This window comes from Papio anubis, chromosome 1 (assembly GCF_008728515.1).
Source record: "Papio anubis isolate 15944 chromosome 1, Panubis1.0, whole genome shotgun sequence".
Classification (NCBI taxonomy): domain Eukaryota; kingdom Metazoa; phylum Chordata; class Mammalia; order Primates; family Cercopithecidae; genus Papio; species Papio anubis.
Window position 1 is genome coordinate 123815026 of NC_044976.1, and position 16700 is coordinate 123831725.

Here is a 16700-nt window from a genome sequence, read left to right on the forward strand (position 1 = left end):
GTGGTCACCTGGTATGCATCCTGTGCCAGAGGTTTTGGAAACAATGTCTGCCATCCACTCTGACTGGGTGACCCCACTGATGAGCCTGCTACACTGTTGCATCAGAGGAGGGGCCAGTCATACACCAGGCTGCCCATCTCAAGAATGCCAAAACCTTCATGAATGGGCCATCCTGTGCCTGCAATCACAGGGAGGCGGGGCTGACAGCCACGGGTCACGTAACTGAGGTCAAACACAAGAAGCTGGCCTGGGAGCTCCATATAAACCTCAGGAGCTCAGTGCTCCTCACATTGCCAGCATCTTCTCTCCTCACTCACCCTTCCTGGTGCTTTGGGTAAGTGTGGGTTCTACTGAGTCTCTCATCTTCCCAGCTGGTCTTGCCCAGGCCTGACTAGATTAGATGGACCAGGGCCTCTTTCCCCTTTGGGAGCTATAGGGCCTCTGCTTTCCCAAAAGCACTCACATTTGGAGGGCGGTCAGGAAAGGAGCAGGGGATGAGCTGCTGCAATGCAGATGAGGTTTCTGGTCTTCTGGTCAGAATGTCAACTCCACAAAGACAAGACTATCTCCTGCTCTCTGGCACTCCCATAGGGGCAGGCATGGCGCCGGGCACAGAAGGACTCTGGAGAGGCTGTCCAAGGCAGCTTGTGCACAGGCTGAGCAGACCTCGTGAAATTGTCAGGAGGAGAGGCTGAGCCCACTCTCAAGAGAGTAGGGAGAATGATTCCAAGAAAGTTGCAGATGGGAGGGATTTGAGGTGCCACAGAAATCCAATTGCTGCTTTACAGAGTTAGAAGTTCTGAGAGGGAAATACAACTTCCTACTAGTCAAAGTCCCTTCTACCAAACTTGGACTTGAGAAAATCATGGAAGAGATGGCTAATAGCTTCTGGTCGGGGATATTAGTCCAAAGGACCACCGGGGTCCTTCCCCTGTTTCCAGGCAGGGCCACAGCAGAGCCTGTCTTTTCTAATAACTGGCCCTTGGATCATGGCCTAGCTCAGTGGGACAGACCAAGAGTTTGAACTAAGAGCTTTTGCAGAGGATGGAGTGCAACAGGCCTCAGTAGAATGGAGTCCAACAAACCTCCCTCTGTTGTACTGGGAATAGGTAAAATCTCCCATCCTAGGTAGAGGTTTGTGGTAGCTTTCTATTTGCACTCAGAGAATCAGTGTTGAGACTGGAAGAGGCCTGAAAGATGAAGTGTTCAAACCCTTTCATTTAATAGGAAATGAGAAAGCGGCGGGAGTGTTGGTGATCTGCCCTCAAATCACACAACAGTGGTCAGAGGCAGAGCTAGGAGAAAGAATGGGCACTGCTAACTGGGCTGTTTAAAGCTTAGTGAAGGCTTTCTGCAGGGGAAGAAAGCTCAACTCTTCCAAAAGCAAGAATCCCCGCTGAGGGCTCTCGGGGCACCTGAAGGAGCCCTGGGCCTGGCGCAGGCAGGCGCTGAGAGGATGGCGATGTTGCCATGGATGCAGCTGCCTCCGTAAGTATCCTCTTGCAGCCGGTCCAGAGATGCTCTCTTCTCTCCTTCCAGGCTCCCCTTCCTCCTTAGATAAGATGTCTTATCAGAAAAAGCAGCCCACCCCCCAGCCCCCAGTGGGCTGCGTGAAGACCTCTGGCGGCGGTAGCGGAGGCGGAGGCAGCGGCGGTGGCGGCTGCGGCTTCTTCAGCGGTGGCGGCAGCAGCGGTTCTGGCTGCGGCTACTCCGGAGGCGGTGGCTACTCTAGCGGCGGCTCCGGCTGTGGCGGGGGCTCCTCCGGGGGCGGCGGCGGCACTGGAGGCTGCGGAGGCGGCTCCGGTGGGAACGTCAAGTACTCCGGGGGCGGTGGCTCCTCCGGGGGCGGCTCCGGCTGTTTCTCCAGCGGTGGGGGAGGTTCCGGCTGCTTCTCCTCCGGTGGCGGCGGCTCCGGCTGCGGCGGCGTCTCCTCCGGGGGCGGCTCTGGCTGCTTCTCCAGCGGTGGGGGTGGCTCCTCCGGGGGAGGCTCCGGCTGCTTCTCCGGCGGCGGCGGCTCCTCGGGTCAGGCTGTCCAGTGCCAGAGCTACGGAGGCGTCTCCAGCGGCGTCTCTAGCGGCGGCTCCTCCAGCGGCGGCTCCGGCTGCTTCTCCAGCGGCGGGGGCGGCGGCTCCGGCTGCGGCGGCGGCGGCTACTCCGGCGGCGGCTCCGGCTGCGGCGGAGGCTCCTCTGGCGGCGGCAGCTCCGGCTACGTCTCCTCGCAGCAGGTCACCCAGACCTCGTGCGCGCCCCAGCCGAGTTACGGAGGGGGATCGTCCGGCGGCGGCGGCGGCGGCAGTGGCTGCTTCTCCAGCGGCGCGGGCGGCGGGGGCTCCGGCTGCGGCGGCGGCTCCTCCGGGGTTGGCAGCGGCTGCGTCATCGGTGGCGGGGGCTCCGTCTGCGGAGGTGGCTCCTCTGGGGGCGGCGGCAGCTCCAGCTGTGGCGGTGGCTCCTCCGTGGGGGGCTCAGGGAGTGGCAAGGGCGTCCCGGTCTGCCACCAGACCCAGCAGAAGCAGGCGCCTACCTGGCCATCCAAATAGGTCCCCCAGGGTACCACGGAGGCGAAGGAGTTGGAGGTGTTTTCCAGGGGCGCTGATGGGCTTAGAGCTCTCATGATGTTACCCAAGGTTTGCAAATCCTTCATGTCTTAACCTACCTGAAAGAAGCCATTGAGCTCTCCGACTGCAGCTAGTGCTGCTGTTTAGCCTCTTTGGTTTCTGTACAACTACCTCCCAACCCCAGTGCCTCAGTCAATAAATGTGCAAATTCATGAGAATCTCTAGGTCTCCAAGAGTATTTGTAGTCTTCAAGTTCATCCATTCCATTCCATTCTTCTCCTTTCCTGCATTCGCTCATTCACACTTACATTCATTTTACAAATACACGGACTCAATTGGCGGAAGGGTGAGTGGATAGATGAGAGTCACCAGGAGAGGGAGGAATGGCTGGCAAACGACGGTCAAATATGTGAACATTCTAGTGTGCGGCTTAAAATCATGACGTGATCCCAAAACACAAAGATCCTGAGGAGAGACTTCAGTAAACACCTCCCTGTGGATTGGGTAGCCACTGTGGGTCTCCTTACTGAACTCTGTTTTTTAAAGACATGCTGCCCTGGAAAGACGCTGTCTCTCAGCGTTCAGAGCCAATTCTGCAAGGTCTGAAAGCTGGGTGGCTGCACATTAGGAGCACCAGCTCATGCTACTCAGACTCACCGGAGAAATAATAAGCCTATCCGATGTTTATGAGCCTCTAGGGCGATCAAGACCACTTTAGTAGGTACCCGTAGGGAGAGGAGGAAGTAGGGGAACTGTTTCCTACTCTCTCACTCTCTCTCTCTTTTTTTTTTAAAATCTCAATCAGCTTTCTCGGGTTGAATGTTTCCTGCTCTCTTGAAGGAACTTTACCTAACTTAGGAAGATGCAGCATAAGTGTGCGAGATGTAAAACCTCAGCACCAGAAAGAGGTCATGGAAAACACAAGAGCTTCCGATCAGCAAGGAAGAAGCCACAGTTGCTCCAAGGGATGTATTAATTGCATAGCCCTCAAAAGAGATATAGAACATCAGCCTGGCCAGGGATTTTCCAGGTTCTGCTTCATATCCTGATTTTACCAGCTCTAGTTAAATGCCAATTTACTGATTTACTCAAGAAAAACTCCTGCTACATCAAAAAGCCCAGGTACCCTTCCTACTCAATCACTGCTGGGGAGGTTAAAAAAAAAAAAAAAAAAAGGCTGCTTCTTCAACTCTCCCATTTAGGATCTCTACCATTCATCATTTTACATGGGTCATTCATGGAGATCAGAACAAATAGCAGTCTTAAAGATTCAGGAGCCCAACCACTGCATTATTTTTATGTTTTATTAACAAATGAAAGTCAGACTTTCAGTTCTGGACAAAATGAAGTAGATGTAATTCTTACTATCACTCCTGTGATACTAACTAAAATCTCTGAGCATAATATATAAAGCAAACATAAGAAGACTTTGCAAGCTGGGTGGCTGCATGTTAGCAGCACCAGCTTATGCCATAAACATCTGATATGCTTATTATTTCTCTGGTGAGTCTGGAGAAGACAAGGCGGAGTAGCTAGAGTCCTCAGAACTAAAGGACTAACCGTGGTAAGTTTCCTGGGTTTTCTTATTGCCTCCTGTGTTTCCCAGATTGGGCACTAGAAAATCTGATTCTGGCAGGTGCAGACAAAAAAACTGCACCAAGAAAATTCTCTTACTTTAGACAAAAGACCAGGAAGGGGGTAGTCTAGTAAGACAGAAATCTTTCTGACAATATTTGCCCTACTTCAACCAAACACTATGGGGAAAAAAATGAACAAGAATCCTGTACTTCCACCATAGTAAGGAGACCACATGGACTTACTCAGAAGGTGCTACACTCTCCCTAACCTCACTAGTGTGGTATTAGCAGAAGTCTGCTATAATAGAAAATTTAAACAAGATCTGAAGTCTCTTAACATAAGGCCCAAAGTGTCCAGCACACAATAAAAATCACTCATCATACCAAGAACCAGAAAAAAATCTCAACTTGAATGATAAAAGAACCATTCGACAGATAACCAACAGTGAAATGACACAGATTTTGAGATTATGTTAGGGATTTTTGTTGTTGTTGTTTTGACACAGTCTCAATCTGTCTCCCAGACTGGAGTGCAGTGGCCCAATCTTGGCTCACTGCAACCTCCTCCTCCAGGGTTCAAACAATTCTTGTGCATCAGCCTCCTGAGTAGCTGGGAATACAGGCATGTGCCACCACACCTGGCTAATTTTTGTTGTTTTGTTTTGTTTTTCAGTAGGAGACGGAGTTTCGCCATGTTGGCCAGGCTGCTCTTGAATTCCTGGCCTGAAGTGATCTGCCTGCCTCGGCCTCCCAAAGTGCTGGGATTACAGACGTGAGCCACCGCCACCATGCCTGGCCTTATCTGTAAGGGACTTTAAAGAAGATATCATAAAAATGCTTCAATAAGAAATTACAAACACACTTGAAACAATGAGAAAATAGGAAACCTTGGCAAATAAATAGAAGATATAAAAAGGGCCAAGTGGCAATTTTAGAACTAAAAATATAATAACCCATTACAGAGTTAAATTTTAGAACTGGAAAATAAAAAACTCACTAGATAGGCACAATAGCAGAATGGAGATGATGGAGAAAAGAATCAATATCCTTCCACCTTCCACTATTTTACCCCTCCAGAGAATACAGCAACAGGCACCGTCTTAGAAGCAGAGAGCAGCCCTCCACAAATAATTGAACTTGTTGGTGTCTTGATCTTGGCCTCAAAACTATGAGAAATAAATTCCCAGCCTCAAAAACTATGAGAAACACGTTCCTGTTCAAAAATAGATCAATAGAAATTATTCCATCTCAACAACAGAGAAAATAAACTGAGGGGAAAAAAACAGAGCCTCAATAAACTGTGGGACAACAAAAGTGTTAGCATTCATGTCATCAGAGTCCCAGAAGGGGAGGAGAAAGGGTGTGGTATGAAAAATTGTAAAAATAATGGCTCAGAATTACCCAAATTTGGTGAAAGTGATTAACTTACAAATTCAAGATGAGTGAAACTCAAACAGGATAATCCCAAAGAAATCCACACTAAGAAATATCATAATCAAACATCTGAAAGCTAAAGACAAAGAAAAAATCTTCAAGAAGAAAATTTTGGATTTATTGAAATCGGGGGATCCTGAGCAAGATGGCCAAACAGGAACAGCTCCAGCCTCCAGCTCCCAGCACGAGCAACACAGAAGATGGGTGATTTCTGCATTTTCAACTGAGGTACCAGGTTCATCTCACTGGGGAGTGCTGGACAATCAGTGCTGGTCAGCTGGTGCAGCCCGACCAGTGAGAGCTGAAGCAGGGCAAGGCATCGCCTCACCTGGGAAGCACAAGGGGAAAGGGAATCCTTTTTCCTAGCCAAAGGAAACTGAGACACACAACACCTGGAAAATCAGGTAATTCCCACCCCAATACTGCGCTTTACCAAGGGTCTTAGCAAACGGCACACCAGGAGATTATATCCCACACCAGGCCAGGAGGGTCCCACACCCACGGAGCCTCCCTCATTGCTAGTACAGCAGTCTGAGATCTAACTGCAAGGTGGCAGCAAGGCTGGGGGAGGGGCGCCCACCATTACTCAGGCTTAAGTAGGTAAACAAAGCCGCCAGAAGCTCGAACTGGGTGGAGCCCACCGCAGTTCAAGGAGGCCTGCCTGCCTCTGTAGACTCCACCTCTGAGGACAGGGCATAGCTAAACAAAAAGCAGCAGAAACCTCTGCAGATGTAAATGACCCTGTCTGACAGCTTTGAAGAGAGCAGTGGGTCTCCCAGCACGGAGGTTGAGATCTGAGAACAGACAGAATGCATGCTCAAGTGGGTCCCTGACCCTTGAGTAACCTAACTGGGAGACATCCCCCACTAGGTGCAGACTGACACCTCACACTGCACATGGCTGGACACACCTCTGAGACGAAGTTTCCAGAACAAGAATCTGACAGCAACACTCACTGTTCAGCAATATTCTATCTTCTGCAGCCTCCGCTGCTGATACCCAGCGAACAGGGTCTGGAGTGGACCTCAAGCAAACTCCAACAGACCTGCAGCTGAGGGTCCTGACTGTTAGAAGGAAAACTAACAAACAGAAAGGGCACCCACACCAAAATCCCATCAGTACGTCACCATCATCAAAGACCAAAGGCAGATAACACCACAAAGGTGGGGAAAAAGCAGGGCAGAAAAGCTGGAAATTCAAAAAATCAGAGCACATCTCCCACTCCAAAGGAATGCAGCTCATTGCCAGCAATGGATCAAAGCTGGACAGAGGATGACTTTGACAAGTTGAGAGAAGAAGGCCTCGGTTGATCAAACTTCTCAGAGCTAAAGGAGGAACTACATACCCAGGGCAAAGAAACTAAAAATCTTGAAAAAGGAATGGAAGAATGGATAACTAGAATAATCAATGCAGAGAAGGCCATAAACGAACTGATAGAGATGAAAACCATGACACGAGAATTACGTGACAAATATACAAGCTTCAGTAACCAACTTGATCAACTGGAAGAAAGAGTATCAATGATTGAAGATCAAATGAATGAAATGAAGTGAGAAGAGAAGTCTAGAGAAAAAAGAGGAAAAAGAAATGAACAAAGAGTCCAAGAAATATGGGATTATGTGAAAAGACCAAATCTATGTCTGATCCATGTGCCTGAAAGTGAGGGGGAAAATGGAACCAAGTTGGAAAACACTCTTCAGGATATCATCCAGGAGAACTTCTACAACCTAGTAAGGCAGGCCAACTTTCAAATTCAGGAAATACAGAGAACGCCACAAAGATAATCATCGAGAAGAGCAACTCCAAGACACATAATTGTCAGATTCAGCAAAGTTGAAATGAAGGAAAAAATGTTAAGGGTAGCCAGAGAGAAAGGTCGGGTTGCCCACAAAGGGAAGCCCATCAGACTAACAGCAGATCTCTCGGCAGAAACTCTACAAGCCAGAAGAGAGTGGGGGCCAATATTCAACATTCTTAAAGAAAAGAATTTTCAGCCCAGAATTTCATATCCAGGCAAACTAAGTTTCATAAGTGAAGGAGAAATAAAATCCTTTACAGACAAGCAAATGCTTACTTTGTCACCACCAGGCCTGCCCTACAAGAGATCCTGAAGGAAGCACTAAACATGGAAAGGAACAACTGGTACCAGCCATTGCAAAAACATGCCAAAATGTAAAGACCATTGATGCTAGGAAGAAACTGCATCAACTAATGAGCAAAATAACCAGTTAATATCATAATGGCAGGATCAAGTTCACACATAACAATATTAACTGTAAATGTAAATGGACTAAATGGTCCAATTAAAAGATACAGACTGGCAAACTGGATAAAGAGTCAAGACCCATCAGTCTGCTGTATTCAGGAGACCCATCTCACATGCAGAGACATACATAGACTCAAAATAAATGGATGGAGGAAGATCTACCAAGCAAATGGAAAACAGAAAAAAGCAGGGATTGCAATCCTAGTCTCTGATAAAACAGACTTTAAACCATCAAAGATCAAAAGAGACAAAAAAGGCCATTACATAATGGTAAAGGGATCAATTCAACAGGAAGAGCTAACTATCCTAAATATATATGCACCCAATACAGGAGCACCCAGATTCATAAAGCAAGTTCTTAGAGACTTACAAAGAGACTTAGACTCCCATACAATAATAATGGGAGACTTTAACACCCCACTGTCAACATTAGACAGATCAACGAGACAGAAAGTTAACAAGGATATCTAGGAATTGAACTCAACTCTGCACCAAGCAGACCTAATATACATCTACAGAACTCTCCACCCCAAATATTGCAACAGAATATGCATTATTCTCAGCACCACATTGCACTTATTCCAAAATTGACCACATAGTTGGAAGTAAAGCACTCCTCAGCAAATGTAAAAGAACAGAAATTATAATAAACTGTCTCTCAGACCACAGTGCAATCAAACTAGAACTCAGGACTAAGAAACTCAATCAAAATCGCTCAACTACGTGGAAACTGAGCAACCTGCTCCTGAATGACTACTGGGTACATAACTAAATGAAGACAGAAATAAAGATGTTCTTTGAAACGAATGAGAACAAAGCTACAACATACCAGAATCTCTGGGACACATTTAAAGCAGTGTGTAGAGGGAAATTTATAGCACTAAATGCCCACAAGAGAAAGCTGGAAAGATCTAAAATTGACACCCTAACATCACAATTAAAAGAACTAGAGAAGCAAGAGCAAACACATTCAAACGCTAGCAGAAGGCAAGAAATAACTAAGATCAGAGCAGAACTGAAGGAGATAGAGACACAAAAAACCCTCCAAAAAATTAATGAATCCAGGAGCTGGTTTTTTGAAAAGATCAACAAAATTGATAGACCACTGCAAGACTAATGAAGAAGAAAAGAGAGAAGACTCAAATAGACTCAATAAAAAATGATAAAGGGGATATCACCACTGACCCCACAGAAATACAAACTACCATCAGAGAATACTATAAACACCGAATTCTACCAGAGGTACAAAGAGGAGCTGGTACCATTCCTTCTGAAACTATTCCAATCAATAGAAAAAGAAGGAATCCTCCCTTACTCATTTATGAGGCCAACATCATCCTGATACCAAAGCCTGGCAGAGACACAACAAAAAAAGAGAATTTTAGACCAATATCCCTGATGAACATCGAAACAAAAATCCTCAAGAAAATACTGGCACACCAAATCCAGCAGCACATCAAAAAGCTTATCCACCATGATCAAGTGGGTTTCATCCCTGAGATGCAGGCTGGTACACCATACACAAATCAATAAACGTAATCCAGCATATAAACAGAACCAAAGACAAAAACTACATGATTATCTCAATAGATGCAGAAAAGGCCTTTGAAAAAATTCAACAACCCTTCATGCTAAAAACGCTCAATAAATTCGGTATTGATGGAACGTATCTCAAAATAATAAGAGCTATTTATGAGAAACCCACAGCCAATATCGTACTGAATGGACAAAAACTGGAAACATTTCCTTTGAAAACTGGCACAAGACAGGGATGTCCTCTCTCACCACTCCTATTCAACATAGTGTTGGAAGTTCTGGCTAGGGCAATCAGGCAAGAGAAAGAAATAAAGGGTATTCAGTTAGGAAAAGAAGAAGTCAAATTGTCCCTCTTTGCAGATGACATGATTGTATATTTAGAAAACCCCATCGTCTCAGCCCAAAATCTCCTTAAGCTGATAAGCAACTTCAGCAAAGTCTCAGGATACAAAATCAATGTGCAAAAATCACAAGCATTCTTACACACCAGTAACAGACAAACAGAGAGCCAAATCATGAATGAACTCCCATTCCCAACAGCTTCAAAGAGAATAAAATACCTAGGAATCCAACTTACAAGGAATGTAAAGGACCTCTTCAAGAACTACACACCACTACTCAGTGAAATAAAAGAAGACACAAACAAATGGAAGAACATACCATGCTCATGGATAGGAAGAATCAATATTGTGAAAATAGCCATACTGCCCAAGGTAATTTATAGATTCAATGCCATCCCCATTAAGCTACCAATGAGTTTCTTCACAGAATTGGAAAAAACTGCTTTAAAGTTCATATGGAACCAAAAAAGGGCCCACATTGCCAAGACAATCCTAAGTCAAAAGAACAAAGTTGGAGGCATCACGCTACCTGACTTCAAACTATACTGCAAGGCTACAGTAACCAAAACAGCATGGTACTGGTACCAAAACGGAGATATAGACCAATGGGACAGAACAGAGCCCTCAGAAATAATACCACACATCTACAGCCATCTGATCTTTGACAAACCTGACAAAAACAAGAAACGGGGAAAAGGTTCCCTATTTAATAAATGGTGCTGGGAAAATTGGCTAGCCATAAGTAGAAAGCTGAAACTGGATCCTTTCCTTACTCCTTATATGAAAATTAATTCAAGATGGATTAGAGACTTAAATGTTAGACCTAATACCATAAAAACCCTAGAAGAAAACCTAGGTAATATCATTCAGGACATAGGCATGGGCAAGGACTTCATGTCTAAAACACCAAAAGCAATGGTGACAAAAGCCAAAAAAGACAAATTGTATCTAATTAAACTAAAGAGCTTCTGCACAGCAAAAGAAACTACCATCAGAGTGAACAGGCAACCTACAGAATGGGAGAAAATTTTTGCAATCTGCTCATCTGACAAAGGGCTAATATCCAGAACCTACAAAGAACTCAAACAAATTTACAAGGAAAAAAACAAACAACCCCATCAAAAAGGGGGCAAAGGATATGAACAGATGCTTCTCAAAAGAAGACATTCATACAACCAACAGGCAAATGAAAACATGCTCATCGTCACTGGCCATCAGAGAAATACAAATCAAAACCACAATGAGATACCATCTCACACCAGTTAGAATGGCAATCATTAAAAAATCAGGAAACAACAGGTGCTGGAGAAGATGTGGAGAAATAGGAACACTTTTACACTGTTGGTGGGACTGTAAACTAGTTCAACCATTGTGGAAAACAGTGTGGCGATTCCTCAAGGATCTAGAACTAGAAATACCATTTGACCCAGCCATCCCACTACTGGGGATGTATCCAAAGGATTATAAGTCATGCTGCTATAAAGACACATGCACACGTATGTTTATTGCGGCACTATTCACAATAGCAAAGACTTGGAATCAACCCAAATGTCCATCAGTGACAGATTGGATTAAGAAAATGTGGCCCATATACACCATGGAATACTATGCAGCCATAAAAAAGGATGAGTTTGTGTCCTTTGTAGGGACATGGATGTAGCTGGAAACCATCATTCTCAGCAAACTATCACAAGAACAGAAAACCAAACACCACATGTTCTAACTCATAGGTGGGAATTGAACAATGAGATCACTTGGACATGGGAAGGGGAACATCACACACCGGGGCCTATCGTGGGGAGGGGTGAGTGGGGAGGGATGGCATTGGGAGTTATACCTGATGTAAATGACGAGTTGATGGGTGCTGATGAGTTGATGGGTGCAGCACACCAACATGGCACACGTATACATATGTAACAAATCTGCACATTGTGCACATGTACCCTAGAACTTAAAGTATAATTTTTAAAAAAAAGAAAATTTTGAAAGCAAATCTTGAAAGCAGAGAAAACTGACGTATCATCTGTAGGGAAACTATTATTTGAATGATAGCAGATTTCTTGTCAGAAACCAAGAAGGCCAGGAAAAAATGTCACCACATCTTTCAAGTGCTAAATGAGAAGAACTGTCAACCCAGAATTCTGTATCCAGTGAAAATGTCCTTCAGAGATGAAGGTAAAACAAAGATAGTTTCATATGAAAGAAAAATAAGAAAATATGGTGCCGGCATACACATCCTAAAAGTGTGACTAATGGAAGTTTTCAAACAAAAAAGAAATGAAAGAAACCAACATGGAACATCAGGAATAAAGGAAGAACAATGTGAAGTCTAAAACTATAGGACAGTATCCTTTTCCTCCTGAGTTTTTTAAAATTATATTTGATAGTTGAAGCAATAACCACATCATTGATATATATATTTTGTTATAATAGCACAAATGAAATGAGGCAGAGGTGATATATCATTGTGACTTAAATTTGCATTTCTCCAAAAATTAATGAATGATTTTGAGCACTTTTGTATACCCGTTGGTCATTTGTATGTCTTCTTTTGAGAAATGTCTATTCAAATCCTTTGCCCATTTTTTAATTGGGTTTTTTTTTTCTTACTATTGAGTTGTTTGAATTCCTTATACATTTTTTATATTAACCACCTATCAGATGTATGGTTTGAAAATATTTTCTTCATTCCTTAAGTTGTCTCTTCACTCTGTTGATTGTTGCCTTGGCTGTACAGAAGCTTTTTGGTTAGATACAAGCCCATTTGTCTATTTTGCTTTTGTTGCCTGTGCTTTGGGGTTCAATATCCAAAAAATCATTGCCTAGACTGGAGTCATGGAGCTTTTCTTATGTTTTCTTCCCGTAATTGCACAGTTTCAGGCCTTACATTTAAGTTTTCATCAATTTTGAGTTGATTTTAACATACGATGTAGGATAAGGGTCTAATTTCCTTCTTCTACATGTGGATATCCAGCTGTGCCAACAATTATAGAAGAGACTGTCCTTTTTCTATTGCATGTTCTCAGCATATTTGTCAAAACTGATTTGTTAAGTGGATTTATTCTTCCTTTGATCTATGCCTTCAATTTTGATGCCTTTTATTTCTTTCTCTTGTGTAATTGCACTGGCCAAGACTTCCAGGTTGTCTTTCGCCATAAAGTATAATGTTATCTGAGGGTTTGTCATCAAATAACCTCTACAAGTTGGGAGATAATGTCTTCTATATATCTGGATCTTCTGAGAGTTTTTATCAGAAAAGGTGTTGAAATTCCTCAGATGTTTTTTCTGCATCTATTGGGGGTGATTCGTATGGTTTTTGTCCTTCATTCTGTTCATGTGGTACATCACATTTATAGATTTGCATTTTTAAAACCATCCTTTCATTCACAAAACAAGTCCCACTTCATCATAGTGAATGATCCTTTTAATGTGCTTTTTTTTTTTTTTTTTTTTTTTTCCAGATGGCGTCTCGCTCTGTTGCCCAGGCTGGAGTGAGGTGGTGCGATCTCAGCTCACTGCAACCTCCACCTCCCTGGTTCAAGCAATTCCCCTGCCTCAGTCTCCTGAGTAGCTGGGATTACAGGTGGGTGCATGATAATATCCTGCGCTTGTGTGGGTTTGGTGGTTTGGGTGTGGGGGGTGTTTTTTTTTTTTTTTTTTTTAGTAGAGACAGAGTTTCACCATGTTGGCCAGACTGGTCATGAACTCCTGACCTCAGGCAATCCACCCGCCTCAGCCTCCCAACTGCTGGGATTACAGGCGTGCGCCACTGAACTCAGCCCTTTTTAACTCAGTGTACTAATAACTTTGTTAAAGATTTTTACACCTGCATTCATCAGGGTAAAATGACTTCTAATTTTCTTTCCTTGTAGTGTTCTGTCTGGCTTTGGTATCAGGGCAATTCTAGCCTCGTAAAATGAGTTTGAAAGTATTCCCTTGTCTTTCATTTTTGGAAGAGCTTGGAAAGGATTGATATTAGTTCTTTAAATGTTTAGTAGAATTTAGCAGTGAAGCCATTGGATCCTGGGATTTTTTGATGGAAGACTTTTTATTACTAATTTAATCTCCCTACTAGTTGTTAATCTGTTCAGATTTCATATTTCTTTGTGATTCAGTTTGATAGTTTGAATATTTCTAGGAATTTGTTCATTTCTTCTGGGCTATCCAAATTATTGGTGTATAATAATTATTCATAGTCTCTTATGATCCTTTGTATTTCTCTTGTATCAGTTGTAATGTCTCCTCTTTCATTTCTGATTCTATTTATTTGAGTGTTCTCTTTTTTTCCTAAGTAATCCAGCAGGTTTGTTGATTTTATCTTTTCAAAAAACCAACTCAAGGTTTGTTGATCTTTTCTGCTGTTTTTTTTCCTCTACTGCATTGATTTCTGCTATTATCTTTATTATTTCCATTCTTCCACTAACTTTGGGCTTATTTTATTCTTGTTTTTCTAGTTCCTTGAGATGTTATTTTAAGTTGTTTATTCAGGACCTTTATTCCTTTTTGATGTAGGCATTTACTGCTGAAAACTTCACTCAGAGAACTTGTGCTATTCCCTTTATGTCTGGGTATGTTGTGTGTCCATTTTTGTTTGTGTCAAGATATTTTGTAATTTCCCTTTTAAGTTTTTCATTGACCCATTGATTGTTCAGCAGTGTGTTGTATAATTTCCATGTATTTGTAAATTTTGCAAAATTGCTCTTGTTATTGATTTCTTGTTTCATACCATTAAGGTCAGAAAAGATAGTTGATATGATTTTAATCTTGTTATTTGTTAAGACTTGTTGGCTAACATATGATCTATCCTGTAGAATGTTCTGTGTGTCCTTAAGAAGAATGTGCATTCTTTACCATTTGGTGGAATGTTCTGTATATGTCTGTTAGGTTCATTTGGTCTAGAATGTAGTTTAAGTACAATGTTTTCTTATTGATTGTCTGTGTATATTATCTGTCCATTGCTAGAAGTGGGATACTGAAGTCACCTGCTATTATTGTATTATAATCTACCTTTCCTTTCAGGTGTATTTGTATTTGCCTTATATATTTAGATGTTCCAATGTTGGGTGCATAAACATTTACAATTGTTATATTCTCTTGTTTCATTGACTCCTTTGTCATTTTACAATGACATCCTTGCCTTGCTTTACAGTTTTTTACTTAGAGCCTATTTTATCTGATGTAACTATAAGTACTACTGCTGTCTTTTGGGTTTCATTTGCATGGAATATTTTTTGTTATCTCTTCACTTTCAGTCTATATATGTTCTTACAGGTGAAATGAGTTTCTTATAGGCAGCAATAGTTGGGTCTTGATTTTTTAATCCATTTGGTCATTATATGTCTTTTGATTGAGAATTTAACCCATTTACATTCAAGGAAGTGTTGATAGGTAAAGACTACTGTCATTTTTAAATTGTTTTCTGGTTTTATTGTAAATCCTTTGTTCTTTTTTTCCTCTCCTGCTGTCTTCCGTTGTAATTAAGTGATTTTCTCTAGAGGTATGCATTGATTTCTTACTTTCATCTTTTGTTTATCTACTATAGGTTTTTGTTTTGTGGGTTACCAGGAGGCTTACAAAAACATCGTATAGTTGTAACTGGTTATTTTAAATAGATAACAACTTAACTATGATCACATAAAAATAACTCTATGCTTTTACTTCACCCCTCCCCCATACATTTTAATATTTTTCATTTTAAATTTTTGATGTCACAATTTACATCTTTTTTATTGTATATCCCTTAACAAATTATTGTAGCTATTATTGTTTTTAATAGCTTAGTCTTTTAACTTTCATACTAAAGAGATAAGGAATTTACACATCACCATTACAGTATTAAAGCATTTTAAATTTGACTATATAATACTTTTCCCTCGTGAGTTTTATATTTTCTATGTTTTTATGTTACTAACCAGTGTCCTTTTCTTTCATCTTAAAGAATTCCCTGTAGCATTTCTTGTAATATAGGTCTGGTGGTGATTAACTCCCTTGGCTTTTGTTTGTCTGACAAAGTCTCTACTATCCTTCATTTCTGAAGGGCAGATTTGCTGGGTACAGTATTCTACATTGATTGTTTTGTTTTATTTTGTTTTTCCTTCAGCACTTTGAATATATTTTCCCACTCTCTCCAGGCCTGTAGGATCTCTGCAGAGAAATCCACTGTTATCCTTATTGGAGCTCCTTTTATGTTATTTTCTTCTATTCTTTTGCTGCTTTCAGGATTCTCTCTTTGTCCTTGATTTTTGACAGTTTGATTACAATATGTCTTAGTTAGTCTTGTTTGGATTGAATCTGACTGGAGACATTTGACTTTCGTGTACTTGGATATTTATATCTCCGTCCAAATTTGTAAAGTTTTTGCTATTTGTTTAAATAAGCTTTCTATGCACTTTATCTTTCTCTCTCCTTCACGAACTCTTACATCTCAAATATTTTCTCTTTGGATACTGCCTCATCAATTCCGTAAGCTTTCTTCATTCCTTTTCAATCTTTTTTCTCTTTTCTCCTCTGAGTAAATATTTTAAAATAACCTGTCTTTGAGTTCACGGATTCTTTCTTCTGCTTGATTAATTATGCTGCTGATGCTATTTCATTTTTCATTTAATTCATCATCTTTCTTCAGCTCCAGAATTTCCATTTGTTGTTTTTCTTTTTACCTCTACCTTTCTTTTTACCTTTCTCTCTATTTTCTTGAAGTTTCCTGAGCTTCCTTAAAATAATTATTTTGATGTATTTGTCAGGCTGTTTGTATATCTTCATTTCTTTGAGGTCAGCTGGTGGGTAATAACTATGCTTTTTTGGTGGTGTTATGTCTCCTTGGTTTTTCACATATCTTGTCTTATGTTGATGTCTGTGCATTTGAAAAAGTAGAGACTTATTCAAGTCTTTGAAGATTGGTTTTACCTGGGAAATCCCTTCACCAGTTAGTCTATCCATAGATTCTGGGCAGGTCATCTGGTATAGTCTAAAGGCAGGCTTGCTGCTGGAATCC

The 16700-nt window shown here is 42.0% G+C and overlaps 1 protein-coding gene across 1 annotated transcript; it reads left to right on the forward strand.

The window, feature by feature from the left end:
- The first annotated feature begins 293 nt into the window (after positions 1-293).
- On the forward strand, positions 294-3730 carry LORICRIN (loricrin cornified envelope precursor protein). Its single transcript, XM_031652923.1, has 2 exons — positions 294-334; positions 1540-3730. Exon 2 carries the CDS (start codon positions 1563-1565, stop codon positions 2535-2537), a length of 975 nt encoding a protein of 324 aa, XP_031508783.1. The 5' UTR covers positions 294-334; positions 1540-1562; the 3' UTR covers positions 2538-3730.
- Positions 3731-16700: the final 12970 nt, after the last annotated feature.

Bases quoted from the DNA above. Each gene is read 5' to 3' on its own strand.
- LORICRIN (XM_031652923.1), top strand. From the start codon at position 1,563: ATGTCTTATCAGAAAAAGCAGCCCACCCCCCAGCCCCCAGTGGGCTGC.